This window comes from Chinchilla lanigera, unplaced genomic scaffold, assembly GCF_000276665.1.
Source record: "Chinchilla lanigera isolate Chin_1 unplaced genomic scaffold, ChiLan1.0 scaffold00052, whole genome shotgun sequence".
Lineage (NCBI taxonomy): Eukaryota > Metazoa > Chordata > Mammalia > Rodentia > Chinchillidae > Chinchilla > Chinchilla lanigera.
In genome coordinates this window covers 861,829-879,034 of record NW_004955453.1, presented here as the reverse complement: position 1 = coordinate 879,034, position 17,206 = coordinate 861,829, and the positions used below count along the sequence as shown (strand labels likewise).

The 17,206-nt window shown below is 56.0% G+C and overlaps 1 protein-coding gene across 8 annotated transcripts in view; it reads left to right on the top strand.

Annotated features, from left to right (window-relative positions):
• Nucleotides 1-17,206, top strand: part of LOC102026497 (arf-GAP with GTPase, ANK repeat and PH domain-containing protein 1) — a gene marked incomplete at its 5' end in the record, with an annotated part of 356,403 nt that overhangs the window by 46,049 nt on the left and 293,148 nt on the right. For all 8 annotated transcript variants that reach the window (XM_005395317.2, XM_005395320.2, XM_005395319.2 and 5 more), the window contains 3 exon segments: nucleotides 8,632-8,717; nucleotides 12,313-12,454; nucleotides 15,884-16,018. In XM_005395317.2, coding sequence (XP_005395374.1) covers nucleotides 8,632-8,717; nucleotides 12,313-12,454; nucleotides 15,884-16,018 — 363 coding nt within the window.

Below are 17,206 nucleotides of genomic sequence, written 5' to 3'. Positions count from 1 at the left end.
GCATCATTGTTTAATTGTAGAAACTGTCTAATTTCTTCTTTAATTTCATCTGTGACTCATTGGTCTTTCATGAGGGTGTTATTTAACTTCCATGTGTTTATGAAGTGGGACTTCTAAAAATTCCCAACTGAATCAGTGGATGTAGCTTGCCTCGTTCCTCAGATTTTGGATAGAAGTGTCTTGCCTTACGGTAAGCATGGAATCTGCTCGAGCATGCTCCATGGGGTCATCCAGAACTGTGTTCCAGATGCTGCTACCACTACCTGGGTGATTGAGATCACAGGCAGGGAGCCCGGATGCCTTCTATACCACGCTTGTCTGTGTGGTTGTCAGGTGCGCAGAAAGGCAAGACAAGGTTTTTAGTAGGTGGGATCTGCTGCATGCCGCGGTCACGTGCTCCTTGGGGACGTGGGGTGGTTTTCATAGCAAGACAGTTCCAGACACAGCTGTGCCTCTGTGAAAATATTGAAAACATCCTTTCCACTCTCTGAAGCCTGCCTGGAAAAGCACTCCTGCTGCATACGCTGAAACTTGTTGGTCGAAAACCTTGAGGCTGATAAAAAAAAAAAAAAATCTTTGCCCACATTATGTCCATGGAGGTTTTTTACCCCTTCCTCTCGGCTTGCACAGATTTAGGGTGGAGACTCTGCATTGTATTTTTCTAGAGTATCACGGGCCCTTTTAATCTTACACATTCAGCTCTCTTCTGCATTTCTAGAGAATCCCTTTGTCTTTTATCTTTGCGTAGTCTTTCAGTTCTTTTGTCAGGGATTAGTTGTTGGGGATGCCACTTACCTTTTGTTAGGTCCATTTGTCTGTCTTCTGCGGATTGAATTCTCCCTAGACACATTCTTACCTCGTCGCTCCTGCGAGGACTTTTTCTGATTCTCTCTCTCAGCTCCCTCCTTGTTTGGGTCTCTGTTCTCAGGAGTGCCTGCTTCTCAGTCACATTGAGTGGGACGCCTGTGTGAGGGAATTCCATCCGCTTCTCTGAGTTTCATTTTCTCCCCGTGGGCTCTGTGTTTTGCCTGCTCTTTCCCGCCCCCTTTCCCTCCCCTGGGGCCTTTGGAGACGTCCGCCTCACCAGTGGTCTTCTGTTGCTGTCCTTCCGGCATCACTGCCTAGACACCCTTTGCTGACACGGCCGTCTTCACGCCCTTTGGGGTATCGGGCTGGTCAGGGTCATTCCGCCAGAAGGGGCCGCAGGCAGGTCCTAGTGGCTGGTGGGAGTTTCCTGCTTGCCCATTTGGGCTCGGCCCTCTGGACTGGGCGGGTGGAGATGCCCTGGGCCAGAGGGTTGGACTGGTCATTGCATTTTCACTGGCAGACTCGCAGCATGTACCCATCAGGTGTGGTGGAGCAGAGCCCTGGGGCCCTGGTGAACCTCACTGTCTGGGCCAGAGGACCTCGGGTGGATGTCAGCACCCCAAGGACCACAGTGCCACATGGGTGTACTGTGCCCTGCCCGTGCCCTCTACCGCCTCCAGATGAAGGAATCCGCCTCTGTTAGGGTCCAGGGTCCTGCTGATCCCGGGAGTTGGCTGAGTATCCTCTCCCTGGGGGCTCCCCAGTGCGCTGGTCATCCCCCCTGCCCCCACTGCGGGGTGGCACAGGCAGTGGCTTTGCCTGCACAGGGCCTTTGCTGCCATTCACCTGCTGGGCCCCTTCCCTGTGCACTTTGGGTTGGAGCAATCCAGGGGTGTTGCAGCCTCAAGGTTAGAGGAAGACTCGGAGCGGGGTGCCCGTCCCTGCCCGGTGTGAAGGTCCTCCTTCTCCAGGGCCAGCTTTCCAGGGTCCCTACACAGCCGAGGCCCTTTCCTGTTCCCTTTCTGGTCCCCTGGGCATCTGTTTTATGAGGAGCAAGGGCAAGGAATCACATATGGTGACCTTCCCAGGTGCCATCCTAACCCTGGGCTTCTCCTCTTCCCCGCCTGTCTTCCCTTTTCTCTCTCCTGGATCTGGTTAAAGGAACTCATTGGCAATTCTCGCCTCACAGCTGTCCCTGAGCGTCCAGCCACGTGAGGTGGTCCTGACTTGCTGTTAGGATGCTGTTAGTGTAGTAACTTTTTATTTCCCAATGGAAGTTATAAAAAAAAAAGAAAAAAATTGGCAGAAGAAATAAAACGTGAATCCCGTTAAATTATGTAAAGTAAGAATGTTACCAATAAAACTTTTTACCCAGTGTAAAAATAATATAGGGTCCAAAATTCCTTTTAAATGTCACAATACAAAAGTTTTTCAGAGCCTTGATGGTCTTAAGTGACTGACTCTAGTTTTTTGTCAGTGTTTAAAGAGCCAAATTAGTGGGGGGAGAATTGGTACTTTTATGATTAAATTTGTTTTATGTTCTCTCAGGAAGAAAGAAAAGGGTTCGTAGCCCCTTTCCATGCACCCTTTTAATCCCGCTGCTAAAATAATTGAAGAAAATAACATTCACAGATACGCTCTCTGTGTAGTCATGGTGCTGAGTCACGAAGGAGGTGGTTTCTGGAAAATTAGAGAAAGGTCTTCACGGAAGAGACTTGAAGCCGTGGCCGGAGGAGACCGCGGTCCTGTCTTGTCCACTCTCCCTGTCACCGTGGACGGGTGCAAGGCCGGCACAGGCGGAGGTTTCCTCCACTGCGGCTGCCATGGGTACTAAGATACCCCTTGGAGGCACCCTGGGAGATCAGCGCAGGAGGATCGCCAGTTTTAACCCAGCCGAGGCAACCTAGCACGTTAGCGTGACCGTCTCAGAATTAGACAGGGCTGTGGGGTGATCAGTAGGAAGGCCTGGGGTCCGTCCCCCGACTCGCAGTCAGCCACCCGCCCGCCCTCTTGTCGTTTCTCACTGGTGCGCTCGCAGACGCAGAGCAGTCCTCAGGTTTCCCGTGCCCAGCCATGTGCTGGGCTGCGACATCTTTGCTGAGGCTGCTGGGCTCCTCTCTGGACGGGGTGGGCTTCTGGGTCCCCTGGCAACAGAAGTTCACGTGGAAGCGGGAAGGGGTCAGGGGAGTCAGAACTTCCCCATTCGAATCTCCATCGAGCAGGCTGCCGGGCGGAGTTGGGGCTGGGGTCGCCAGCGTCTGCGCCTGGCCCGGCCTCATCCGGATGTCCGGGTGATGTTTGTGCTGCAGCATGTTGTAGGGGATGACGGGGAGCACAGGGCTTTGTCAACGTCCTTGCTGGCGTCGCTGCTGCTTTGCGCTGTTTGGAGAACCGTCAATGACACGTTCATAGCTTACACTACAATTAGCGAAAAACGATGGAGATGGAAACGTCAAACATCTGTGGCTGTGTTTACTCCCAGCGCAGCTCTTTTTGTGGAATAGGAAAAATTAGTTCGCTCTTTTTTTTTCCCTGCTCAAAGCAGAACTGGTAGAGTAGACAAGATGCTCTGAGCCCAAGTCCCAGAAGGATCCGGTGACCCGGCTTCCTCCAGCACCCTGGGTTCAGAACTGGCTGGCATCCTGCGAGGCTCAAAACAGTGACCTCAGAACTAGCTAACGTCAAAGGGCGGGGAAGGGGATGTGAAAAGAATTAAGATGTGTTTCGTCCATGTACCAGCTCCGCACGATGGATGTGATCATTATGTCCTCCAAGCGTGTGCTGAAATGAAAATGAAAAAAGAACCAGCCTCGGTCAGATGGTAAAGGGACGCTTTTAAGACTTTGGAAAAGAGGTTTTTAAAATAAAAACCCACGCCTGCCCCCTTTTCTTCTGATGTGCTGGTCGTTCACAGAACACCTGCTTTGTGTCTTCGGCACGTTGGGTCCCACCCAATATGCTTGCACCCTGGTCACCACCCGGCTGGCGCCAGGGGAAATTAAGGTGCTGAGGCGGGCACACAGCAGGGGGCCAGTCTCCCCAAGTTTTGTGCGAGCTCTGGTACCTTCCTCTTTCGGTGAGCCAAAGCCTAACCCCTGACCCTGGGGTGAAGCCTGCAGAAAGCTGCTGCTCTGTGTGTGGGAGGGCAGGTGGGAGCCACGGCGGGAGTCTGGTTCCCTGTCTCCTGGAGATGGCGTCAGAGCTGCAGGATCCTGGTGCCACTTCAGAGTGGGGCTCAGCTGTAGCCCCTCCAGTTCCCAGGGGTCACCTGTGCTGGGGCTCCGTGGCTCCAGGGTCTGCTCACCTGCCAACACCTGCGCAAGGTGTGCCAGGCAGGTGTGTGTCAGCTGCGTCAGTGGGGGAAGTCAGACTTGGGGAGACTAAAGATACTTTCTGGAAATAAACTAACCCTGCTGCCTTTTACATTGTGTAATAATAGTTGGCAGCAGAGGGCTGAGCACCTGCTCACGTAACATCCGTAGCAGCAGCCACAGGCAGGGCTCTGCGTTACTGGTTAGGAATACAGGGTCGGTGAAATGGACCTGTGGGAAGTAATTGTGGTGTCCTCTAAGTTTTTGGTAGGAAAAAAGATCTAAGGACTGGGATAAGATAGCAGATTTGAATTTAAAATGCAGGTTGAGCATTCCTAATGTGAAACTGTGAAACCCAAGTAAAATCTAGAACACTTTGAGAACCCACATAATCCTCCAAGTGTGTAATGGGGGGGCCTTTCGGATTTTCAGAATAGAGATGCTCAGCTGCTGGAGTCTGCAGATTTTCCCAGACTTGAAGAACTGGAACGTCCCTGGTCCCCATGGTTTCCGACGGGTCACTCAGTCGAGGTGGGGTCGACGGTGCCTGCGGTTGCCTGCGAAGCTTTGCCCTAAGGGTTTTCCTTCGTGTTTGGGGTGGTTCAGGGAAACTGTAGAAAGCGCATCTCGGGAGTTCTTTTGCTCGCCTGCTCGGCCCCGGCAGCCTCAGGAGCTTCCTGCTGATTCTCGTTCTTCCTGTCCGCAGCCTGTGTGTCTTGGGTGCGGGGTGTAAAGTGACCTGAGAGCCAGGGTGGGGGGCCTTCCCAGGGAGAGAGAAGCACCGTCCCTTCTGAGGTGGTGGAAATCGGTCTGGAGCCGTTGCTTGGGTGTACAGAGCCGAACCCAGAAGAGCAGAGGGCGGGGGAGAGCTGGGAGCTTCCCGGGAGCCGTTCCTGACTTCAGCGCTGAGCGCAGCCCCGGGAAGCGTCCCTCCTGGGTGACCGTGCAGCACATTAGAGGAAGCCGGGGTGCGATTCCTTCGGCATCTGAGGGCGTCAGCTGAGGAGAGCTGGGTGCTCATCCCTGCCGTCCAGCTCCCTGGGTTGTGAGAGGCCTCGGGCAGCCCCAGGGTGCTACTTGTGCAGGGAGCTTGGGGAGCCGTGGGCCAGGCTCCATTTCTCCCCCTTGCTTGGAGGAGACCCGTCTACTGAGGGAGTAGCTGTGGAACCAGTGGCCCAGGGCAAGGGGTCCGAGCCCCATGGAGGCCGAGCCCAGAGTCGGGCACCACGCCATGGTGGTCTGTGTGCACTCGTGCTGGGTAGCGCGGGGAGGCGGCCAGCCCCCGGTGAGGAGGAGTGTGTGTGGACACAGTGGCAGACCCATGTTGTACAGGGTCCTCTGGACCTGGGTGGGGGAGGACCCTGGCTGGGAGTAAGCTGGGGTGGGCGGAAGTGTGTGCAGGAAGGTATCTGAGAACTGCGGGCCCCAGCAGGCGGCCTTCCCAGAGATTCTGGGGGGCGGGTGAGTTGGGGAGGAGCTGAGCAGGGATTGGAACCTGAGTCCAACTCTGCTTGCTGATTGCCTAGGAGAGCAAGTTGGGGCGGAGCACCCCACAGTCCCCCCGCCACTGCCCAGGGCATCGCAGCACTGGCGGTCTCCCCTCCAGGTTTTGTTGGGAGGGGCTGCAGCCCGCCCAAAGCATTCCTAGCACCAGCAGAGGCTGGCACACAGCAGGCGCGCCGTGAGTCCGGTGTGTGTGCAGGGCTGGTTTGGGCCCCTGGGGTGGAGGGGTGCTCACTCCGCACCCGAATCAGGTACAGCCGTGCCAGTGAGTCCTCTGTGCCAGAGCCCAGATGCCCGGTCATTCTTCAGGGCTGACTCCGGAGCCAGGGCCATGCACAGGTGGTGGCGCTTGGGTGTGTGGAGGGGGCAGCCTGCCCACCTTCCCCACGTGGGGCCAGCCCACCCTGCCTCAGCATCACCTCGCCTTAACTCGTAACAGCGCAGGGGCCTTATTTGTCAGTCACATCCCGAGGGAACTGGGGCTACACCGTCAGTGTCGGCGCTGGGAGGGACGGAGGTCACAGTGGAAGTGAGGGCAGACGCTGTGTGAGGTCATAGGTGGTGTGGACGCTGTGTGAGGTCAGCCTTGCTCCCTTAGGTGTGCGGGGCCAGCAGCCTGCTGATTTGTGCTGTGTCTGAACCTGGAGGCTGTGTGTTGATTGCTCAGATTTTCTCTGTAGCTCTGGCGCACCAAGGACATGCCTTCCTGCAGGGAACATGCTTTGCCTCATTTTCCCCTAACTGCAAGGGTGAGCTTGCTGCAGACACAGTGCCGCCCAGGGCCAACCCCAGCCCAGTCTTGAAGGTGGGGAACAACTTGGAAATGCTTACCGGCTCCCAGCCCTCCCCCGTGTCCTCCTGGGGTGCAGCGGCTCTCCCAGGGTGGACCCAGAGCAGACAGCTTAGCAGGTGGCGTTGCAGTGCGTGTCACCCACATCAGATGCCGTTGCAGTTCGAAACAGGAGAGGTTTTTAAATTTTTGCACACCTTCTTCTTTGTTTCCCCTTGACCCCGGCAAGTGTGAGCCATCAGATGTCAGGGGTTGGGGTGTGAAAGAAGAGACATCTGCGGTCAAGAGGAACAGATTTGCTTTTCAGATGTTATTTTTCTTAGAATGTTGAATTCTGTTCATCTTCCCCTGAATGGCAATTTCCCAGCTTCCCTTTCTTTTAGAAGTTAAGTACAGGGAAAGCGTGTTGACGGCTGTTTCAGCTTCACATGTTCCTCTCGTAAGCACTTTTATTACATACTTGGCCCCTTTTTTATAAAAGCAAGCGATGACCCTCGGCCAGTCTTGTGAGCAACACTGCTGACCACTATCAGGGCCGCTCCCGTGGGCTGGGCACTGCCCAGAGGGCTCTGTGTGAACGTGTCACCCCTCGTCCACCGACACGTCACTATCGTTTTCCAGTGGGGGACACTGAGGTGGAGACAGGTGAGTCAGGTGAGGCCGCACAGCTGGTGTGGGCAGCCCCTGGGTTCAGACTGCTGCAGCGCTGGAACCTGTGGCGGCGATGTGGGTGGCTGTCACTCTTGATGCCTCCCGTGAAGGATGGCAGATGCAGCGGCAGCCCTGCAGGGAAAGGGGTGGCATCCCCATCTTTCCCCTGTTTGGGGACCCAAGGTCACCATTGGTTCCTCCTGCAGCTGGGAAGTGCAGGTGCGACTGTGAACCTTAGCTGGCGTGGGCAGTGTCCTAGCTGTCCCATCCCCCAAACTGCCTTTGCACCTGACCCTGTTCTGTGTCCCCACCCCTCTTCCCAGGGACGAGGGCACCAACCAGAGAGTGAGTCTGCTTTACTGTAATACTGGAAGGTTTGCTTTGTGTTTCACTATTCAGCAAACTTGATACTCAGCAAAGCAAGCGTAGTTCCGTGGGACAGGTAGGCATGTGGATGAGTGACTGCGCGCGTGCATGTATGTGTGTGAGTGTGCAAGCCGGCCCACTCTAGCCAGCCCTTCTGGAGGGCCCTGGACACTTCTTTGGTGGACAGGGGGAGATCATAGCAGTTCAGTGTTTAGGTGCTAAATTCTGGGTTGTGGAGAGGCAGGTCCGGGCTAGGGTGGCGGCCTCAGGCAGTTCTGGGTAGCAGGGGCCCCGTGCACAGCCTGTGGGGCCTGAGGGAGCCCAGCAGTGTTCTCTGGAGTTGTTATTTGGGGTTTTGATGAGCTGTCTGGAAAGTGCCTGCCCAGCGCAGTGGAAGTGAAAGCCCGGAGTGGACGCTGGGGGTTGAGAGTGCTATGAGGGTGACCTAGAGCAGACCCGGAGCCTTCGAGCGCAGCCGGTGCTTTGTCCCGGGGGATGGAGAGGAAGCCTAGGCCCAGCCTGCCCCCTCTCCTCCATCTCTGTGTCCCACAACCCAGCCGGCCCCCCGTGGCTTCTCGCTAACTGAGCGTGTCCGCTAACGCCTCCTCTTGAGCCGCTGCCCCGCCCTGTCCCACCTGTGCAGAGCCCCACCCAGTAGCTCTGTCTAACACCGTGTCGTAGTCGGCATCCTCCCTACGGAGACCCCGTCCTCATGGTGTTCTGTGTCTTCCCTTCAAGAACTGGGTTTCCCTTGAGGAGAATACGGGTTCCAAGCCCTCAGCTCACCCCGAGCTGCAGACAGGAGCTGCTAAGCACGAAAAATCGGTTTCCGTTTTGTGAACCCAAGGAGAGCATGGCGATTTCAGCGTTCCGTGTCCCCGCCAGCGAGTGTTTCTGAATTTACGTATAAAGGCTGTACGAAAACCCCATGCCTCTCAAGCCAGGAGAGCCTGGCCGCACCCCGGGCGCCGTGCCTTCTCAGCAGAAGTGAGCACGGGCTCGGAGATGCCTGCCTCGGCCTGAGCGGAGTGACTCTCAAATTGAGTGATGACAGGAGACATCTCAGATCCACTCCCAAATGCTCAGAGTCGGTGGCCCCCAGGGCGGCCACCTAGGGTGTATTTTCCCACAAGCGAAGCCCATGTCTGTCTGCCCTCTGCCTCCCTTTTTTTCTCCCGTGACCAGGTGTTTTGTGTGTGGCAGGTGGCAGGTTCAAGAAGGAGATCGTGGTGGATGGACAGAGCTATCTGCTGCTGATTAGAGATGAAGGGGGCCCCCCGGAGGCACAGGTGAGTACTGCGTGCTCCTTGGCCTTTATCCTAAAGTTCTGCCGAACCGGGCTGTAGCTGCTTTCACAGAGGGGCTGTGGAAACCCACCAGAGGGGTGTTGGCTTGGCTGGCTTCTTTCACCTCACGTTTTTAACCAACCCTAGAAATGGTCCCTGAAAATAGCCTTTCGGATGTTTTTAAGAAGAAAAGAAAAGCCAGCTTGGCACTGATTGGAAAACTCCATTGAAGTGGCGTCTGGAATATTTTGTAGTTTTTGGTTGCTTTTCCCTTTAATTGGCTGGATCTCTCCGGAAGGGAGATGATGCAGGAAGCCTGCTGCGTGGAATTTGGAATCAGATCTTCGTCTGCATCTGGTAGCTGGCAGGACTTGGCATCTCCGTGCGCCTGCTTGGCCTTCTCAGCCCACTTCAGTCTCCACCAAAAACCAGCCGATGGCAGGTCGTGATTTCTTTCAAAATTCCTAGAAAGAGCCAGGCATGCTGCTGCACACCCGTAATCCCAGCACTGTGGGAGGCTGAGGCAGGAGAATCACAGATTTGAGTCCTGCCTGGGCAACTTGGTGAGACCCTGTCTCAAAATAAAGCGCTGGGCATGTAGCTCAGTGCAGAGGCCTTGGTTCAGTCCCCCATTTGCAGAAATAAATGAAAGAAAGAAAAAAGAAATTCCTAGAAAGATAGACCTTCTGGAAATAAAGTGAGAGTTTGGGAAACTTTATTTACTTATCCAATTTATTCTTTTACTTATAATTTACTAAACATTTGAAAGGATCCCAGGAGCTGGTAACAGCCTATGACTTACTAATGCAAACCAGTACTATGTTTTCTTGAACGTCGTTCCTTCTTCGACGGTTCTCTTCGATACAGGATAGTTAACGTGAGGATGCTGGATGTAGGGACGCTGACGTAGGGATGTTGGACTTAGGGATGTTGAAGTTTCTGTGCTCTATTCCCTGGATGACCATGCAGGCATTCTGGAAATGTCATATTTTCCCTGTTTTCCAGTGACTCTTGCACCACTGGTAAGATGGACCCATGTATAAAGGGAAAATGTACCCATTATGAATGTTGGTAATAGTAAGGGACAGTCCGGCCTGAAAGGTGTTGAGGTGATTTTCCTTCTTCGCATTGATGGTGCAGTGCACCTGATTGTAGTAAGGGAAACTCCCAGAGACACACTGACAGTGAAGTCAGTTACCGAGCAGGTTGAGTGCCTGTCCCGTGAACTCCAGGTACCTGTCGTCAGGTGCGTCAAGGTTTGGCTCCCAGCTGCTGTGATCACGGAGGTTCTCAGTGATGGCAAAGCCAAGCAGCTCCTCCCAGCTGGCTGAGCACGGCAGCCCAGCGTCCACAGGACGGGGTCTTTGGTCCAGGCTTCTCAGAGGCGGCTGGGACTCGGGACCACAGCAGTGACTGTGTGGAAGTCACCTGGCTCATGTTCCACCATCACCAGAATATACGTGTTTCAGAGCGACCAGGGACAAGCACAGTGAGAGATTCAGCCCTGGCAGGATCTAGCACCATCCTGCAGGAAAGCCTGCACGGGTGCTTTTGAGAAGCTGCGCCTCCCGCCCTGCAGAGAGACCAAGGACAGGACACAGATCTCCCTGTACCAGCGCAGGGAGATGCCAGCAGGGCTGCTCGGGTCAGTACTGACCGTGAGCAAGAGGCCAACGATTGAAAGCAGCCTTGGGCCCTTGGGACAGGAAAGCTTAGCCGGGGTTTGGGGCCGCAGAGCCCTGGGCTGCACGGAGTTAACCCTGCCGTGACCGCTCCGAGGGCTGCCTTTTTATTGAGCCCACTTTGGGAGTGCAGGGGGCGTCTCCCCGTGATAGAGCATGTTACTTAGCGTTTGTGAGGCTCTGGGTTCCACCCAGGCTTCAAAAAATAAAATAAAAAATGAAAACCTGGTTTTGGGTGCTCCTCTCATAAGGCCCCTACTCGGTGTTCCCATAGCCCCGCGTACCCACAGACAAGAACAACACACAAGTGCTGAGTCGCAGGCGGAAGTGTGCCTCCGAGAAATATCTGTCCTCTGCCGTCCATGGAACACGCAGCTCTTGCGTAGCTTAAAACGCCTACTGTGTGAATGTCCTTTGAGAAAGCAACATTTTCCTTTTTAGTCACTACAAGTATTTAGGGCATTGCTGTAAGAAACAGCCCAGGCCCGAGGCAGGCAGTTACCTCCTTGGCCTTGCCTGTGCCTTCCGGGGGAGTACCATGTGCCCCCGCTATGCCCAGGCCATCTCCTGGCACCCTGAGGCCAGCCTGCAGGCCCCGGTCCTCTGGGGCTGCTGGCACCCTGAGATCTTGCCCAAGGACGTGAGTGCTAAGGACCTTTCTGCGCCCCTTCCAGCTCCGGGGCGGAGGTTTCCGTGTCATCTCATCTTAAGAAGTACAGACCCCGTTTCCCTGAGGAGCAGCCCCTCATTCTAGAGCACGCTCCTTCCGAAGGATCTAGGCCCCAGGCTTTTCCAAGCTTAAATCATGATGGTGAACAACATGTCTTTCTTTTTGTCCTTAGGGCTCACTTATTGTCACTCACCTAGAGGAAATGGCCCTGTGGCAGAAGTTCTGCAGGCACTGCCAATTGACTGCCCTGTTTTTTTCTTTTAGTACTGTAGTTTTCTGATGGGGCTGCACTTCCGTGGGGGTATACTTGTTGGGTGCTGGGGCAGAGTGTACCCTCCGGGGGATGGGGCCGTAGTGACTTGGTTCCCGGCTTCCATGGTGGGGTGCAAGCCTGCTCCCTCTCTCTTGGAAGAGTGAGGAAAACACTTCTGGCGGAGACGGGAGAAGTCCTGGGTGGTGTGGTCTGCCCCAAGGTGCTTTGTGCGCGTTCTCCCTGCTGACGTGCCCTGTATCGTCACAGCTGCAGGTTTTTAAAGTAGTCGTACAGATACTTCACATGCAACTGCACATCCTTTAGAGTTGTAAGTGGAAGCCAGTGCCGTTAATAAAGCGTTTGTGCCTGTGTGTACGAGGCAATCCTCAGCCGTAAGGACTTCTCAGGGACTGACGCTCCTTTAGGGAAGGCAGATGGGACTTTTGTTTCGTTTTCCCTTGGAAAGCAAACGGTCTCTGGTGCAGACGCACCCTGTGTGGCTCCGTGCAGGTGTGCAGAGGGCGTGGGGGCGGGGGGCCTGCGGGAACCGCCCTCACCTGCCCGCTGCTTGGGCAGCTGTTGTGAGAGAGCAGGCCGCAGAAGCGGGAAGGAGGGCTTCTTCGTGTCCGCTGGACGGAGCGCTGGCAAAACGAGTAACGGGACGGGAGGGGCCGCTGCAGTTCCTGCCTGCTAGTGTTTGTTAATTTTATGATTGTCCTAGAAATAATAATTTCCAGAGCCTTCTGGCGACCCGGCTGCTTGCTGACTCGGGGCAGAAACCACAGGGGCCGAGGTGGCTGTGTTGGAGGACGGGGGTGGGGTGTTGCTGTGATGTGGGGGCCCCAATCCTGGGTGGAGGAGGAGAACGAGACGCAGTTGGGAAATCAGGTGAACATCAGAGCCTGCTGGCCCCTGGCCGTGAGGATGGGCCCACGGTGCCCGGTGCCCCCTGCCCAGTGCTCACTCCTGCCCCTGCCCCGTCTCTCTCCGCAGTTTGCCATGTGGGTGGACGCCGTCATATTTGTCTTCAGCTTGGAGGACGAAATCAGCTTCCAGACCGTCTACCACTACTACAGCCGAATGGCCAACTACCGGAACACGAGTGAGATCCCTCTCGTGCTGGTGGGGACGCAGGGTGAGTGGCCTCCTGGCACGGGGCTGCGGGGGGCGGCCCCGCCTCGGTCACGGTGTGGGGCATGCACAGGTGTCTGCAGAAGGGCTTCAGCTGAAGGCGCACCTCCTGCAGTGAGAAGCTGTGCAACGGGCTCACGTGTTGCTACTTAATTCCATGGAAGGACAGTGCGGTCACCCTCCAAGGAAGACACACACACAGGCATGGACACACATGCACAAGCAGACAGACACGGACACACATACATGCACGAACAAGTGCTTGTGCATATGCATACATACAAACACCGTTCCAGGTGCTTTAGAAACAATAGGATCTCCTTTCTCTTGTTTTCTGTGTTACGATATAATGTCTCTGTGGGAAACAGTTTGTAAGCCAACTACAAGTGTACGTATTTTAACTTCGGTGCATCTTTAGTACTGATTTGCAGAGTTCTGTTTCATCTCCGTTCCTTGTTTCTGTGCTGTTTGTTTCTGTTCGCCAGCGTCCTGTGGCTCGGTGTTTCGTCCCGCAGGACTTCAGCAGCAGATCCTCACCAGGCGGTTTCTGTGCTCTTCCCCGTGGCCCAAAGCTTGGCCTCTTAGTAAAGTGACAGTCACAGAACTGCACGCGGCAGCCTCGCTTTTCATCATGGATTCCTGCTTGTGCTGCTGTTTACTATTGAGTTTTTTTTTTTCTCCTACCATTGAATTCTGACCAAAGTGTCACATAGGTTGATTCCAGATATTGGGTATGAGGCACGTTGTGAGATGACTTCGGGTTATTCTTGGGTTATTCTTCTTTTTTGTTGGTGCGTGTTTGTCACACACAGTAAATATATTCCTGCTGGGGAGTGGGTTCGTGTGCATAGTGCGTCTTTCTCTCTCCCCTTAAAAAGTAATCATGTCAGGAGAAATGGTGTCACCCTTCACTTCTGCTGTTAGTATGCTGCTTTCGGTCTCGCCTTTGGAATTGGCCTGGCTGCTGTGCCCGCCCCTGCCGGTGTTGGACTGCCCCAGTCAGGTAGTTAGAGCTGGGCAGCCCTCGGTGAGGGCTGCGGGGAAGCATGTGAGAGGGCTGCAGCCGGGGCTTTGGGGCTGTGCTGAGAGAAGTAACCGCCATGGAGTGAAGCAAGCATCTCTGTAGTACTGTAGGTGTGAGACACCACAGTTCTCCTGGCTTTTGGCCCTCGATGGCCAGTGCTGGCTGTCAGTACTGAAACCCTCAGGCCAGGCAGGTTTAGCATAAGACCAGAGGACTGTCTTTGTGCCTGCAGCACCCTCTAGTGGTCACCAGGAGACAAGGACACCCCAATACAACCTTGGTTCTTATGCTCTTGAGTACAGTCGCCCCTCTGTGTAGTAGGTTCCAAATCTGAAGATTCAGCCAACTTCTCAAAAAAAAGTTCATCTAAACTGAATGTATATAGACTTTCTCTTGTTATTCCCTAAGCAATACCAGACCACAATTACTAGCATTTGCTTTGTATTAGGAGTCAGGAGTCATGCGGAGATGGTTAGGGTGTGTGGGAGGTGTATGAGGGTAAATGCAAGTTAAATGGTTATTTGCCATTTTCTGCAAGCACCGGAGCAGGATTTTGTTGACCAAGAAGGCTGCGCTCCTGCGCGGACTCCCTGTGACCGGGAGCTCCGGGCCTCAGTGGGGGTTGGGAGGGTGAGGTCAGATGAGTTCGCCCTGAGCTGCTGCTGAGGGGGAGGCTGAAGCCAGGCACTAGGGCCACGCCTTGACCTCTGGCCTTGGGGCTGTGATGGGGTAAGCAGGAATTCCTGAGGGGCCCTCGCTGTGTCAGTGGCCACAGGATGTGTTGCTTCTGATCTTTATATTTCAGCATATGGCCTTTTCCTGAGGTTCTGCTTGAGCTAGCAGAAGCAGGTCCCTCTCTGCCCCTCTCCCTGTCCCTTTGAGTGCCTGCCCCTTTGAGCCATCTGTGTCTGCAGAGGCGGCCACGGTCAGCCACCTAGTGGCACCAGAACACTTAGAAGTGAAGGCCCCAGAGCTAACAGCTGTTGGTGGAGGCGAGCACATTGCGGGTAGGTGTGCAAATCAGTCACGTGCCAGGATGCCCCCCACCCAGGGAACAGCCCGGGAGCTGTCCCCTCCCCACTCAGAGGCTCTGGTCTCACTTGAGCTCAGTTTGCCAGCCTCTGGCATACAGGACAGCGGGATTTCGGCGTGGGAGACTTGCCGAGTGTGAGCCCCCTGCCCTCCGCCAGCTCCCCCAGTGGCAGAGCGCCCAGAGCAGGGCAGCCAGAAGCCGGGGTGGAGGCGGGCTCCCCAGGGTCCTCGCTGGCTGCCTGCAATCTCCGGGCACACACTGGGCTCCTTCCCTGAAGCCTGTGTGCCCCTGGTGGTCACTCGCAACGCTGGGTCAGGCAGAGCAGAGTGGCCGTGGGAGGACCTGACGCTGCCTCCCTGCACTGGGAGTCGGGGTGTCAGAGCGGGGAGTGCAGAGCGGGGAGAGCCAGCAAAGGGCTCTCGGCCTTCCTCTGCACTGCCGTGCGGGTGGCTTGACGTTCTAGGGACAGGATCCGTCCTGCGCGCTTGTGAATGAGGTTGATTGGAGGAAGGAGAAGGGTTTAAGAAGCTGCAGAGTGGGATACAGCTCAGCAGCACAGGCGCCTGCCTGGCAAGCGCAAGGTCCCGAGTTTGATTCCTGGTACCAAAAGAAAAAGCTGCAGAGTTACAAGGGGAGTGAAAAGCGAGCTTGTGTAGAGCTGAGCTGTGGTATGCGTGGTGCACATGGGCAGTCAGGTGCCGGGAAGCCGGAGCAGAGCTCGGCTCAGGATGGAGCAGCTGCAGGGACTCGGTGGCCTCTGGTTTGCAGACATACTAAAGCCCTGACCCAAACGCCTGCCTCCCAACCCTGCGCCCCATTACACGCGCAGCCTTCTCATTTCACAGCCGTCCCTCGCCCCGACCCTCCTGCACCAGCCTGCGTGTTGATGCCATGGAGCTGCAGTTTTGTTGTGACCCCGTGGCATCCATGCCCGGGGACCAGGACCACGGCCACTGCCAGGCACCGCTGGGCATTGACTGAGGCCGTGGGTGAGTGGTGACACCTGCAGGCTGTGCCAGGCCGCGGAGCGCATTTGGCAGAGCACTGTGGCAGGAGGCGACGGGGAGCGTGTCTGGGTTTCCCCTCAGTGCTTTTCCCGCAGCCGTATTCCTGCTGGCCCCGCCCTCCTGGCCGCTCTGGAATCCTTCCATTCTAGCCTCAGAACTTCTCCTCTAAACGCACCCTCAAGGACATTCTGCAGCTTGACATTGTTATTCTGAGGGTAAGCTGTGCACACAACTCCAGGTTCTCAAAGGGTGACACCTCCATTGGGGGAGGTGCAGTTGTGCTCAGCTGCCCGGGCACCCCAAGTCCCCGGAAGGACGTAGCCCGTGCTTCCTGTCACCCAGCTGTCTTGTCTTGGTGTTCTGTTTCAGATGCCATAAGCTCCACGAACCCGCGAGTCATCGACGATGCCAGGGCGCGGAAGCTGTCCAATGACCTGAAGCGGTGCACGTACTACGAGACGTGCGCCACCTACGGGCTCAACGTGGAGCGGGTCTTCCAGGACGGTAAATACGCGCTGCTTGGCGTCGTGCCCAGCACCCAGGAGGGGCACTCAGGAGACCAGTCTGGGAGGCGTGCGGGGCGGGGCCTGTCACGTGGTGTGTGGGCGGGAGGCCGTTCTCAGTTCTGTTCCGCTCTCATGGGTGTGTGTGGAAGGGGCAGCGAGACCCCGCTTCATTTATGTTTTGTGAGCCCGGGTGTGCGGCACAGAACGGGCACGTTCGTGGGGGGCTGGTCCATGGCCGTCACACGTCTTCATTCTCTTCCCCCCGCTCTTCCCCCTCCCGCTGTCCCTCGGTCCCTGTGCTTTGGAGAAACAGGGCAGCTGCTTTAGGACGCTGCCTGTGTGGATTCTCAGTCCTCCCCCGTTAGCTCACCTTTCTGTGCACAGGTTGGAGCGTCCTCCGTTCGCTCCCGTGTCCCCTCAACCTTCCACGCGCGCCTTTCTAATTGTGGTCATTGCGTGTTCCTGATCCAGCCCTGTCCCTAGAAAGGGTGCACATGTTTAAGGTTAGGCTCGGAGCAAAATAAGCTGAAAGAACGGAGAAGGCAGGTCTGGACCCCCAGGCCTCCCAAACAAAACCCTGCAGAATAATACCAAAAAATATGCTAACATTCGAGGCCAAGAGCGGGGGACCAGCATTTGGGAATTGTCTTACGCTGTTGTATGCATTATTGATCCCCACCTTTGGGAGCAGCCGTAGATCAGAGGGGGAGTACCCTTGGAAGAGCCTCGGGGTCTACGTCAGGGCTGTGGTGGCAGATGTGGGCCATGAGAGCCACCTTGAGTGGAGATGGAGGGAGGGGTGGCCTTCAGGTGGGCTCTGGAGGGTGCAGGGGAGGCCTTAGCTTTGGAGTCAGAGTCTCAGGAGCGGGATGCCTGGGCAGGGGGCTCTGTCTCTGACAAGGCTGGAGAATCATCCCCAGGCGCCTCCCCTCCCCAGGTGCCGCCCCTCCCCTCCTCAGGCGCCTCCCCTCCCCAGGCCCCTCCCCTCCCCAGGCCCCTCCCCTCCGGTTTAGATGCACAGTGGCAGAGCCCCTGTGTCCACCTCCCTCATGCCGTGGGGTTGTGGGGCGCGGCGTGGGCCCTCCAGCAGCTGCCGGGTGTGCCCGGGCCCTGAGGAACAGCGGCCACTGCTGGTTCAAACTCTGCCTCTCCTCTCCATGGCTCCGGCCCTGGCCCAGCCCAGGCA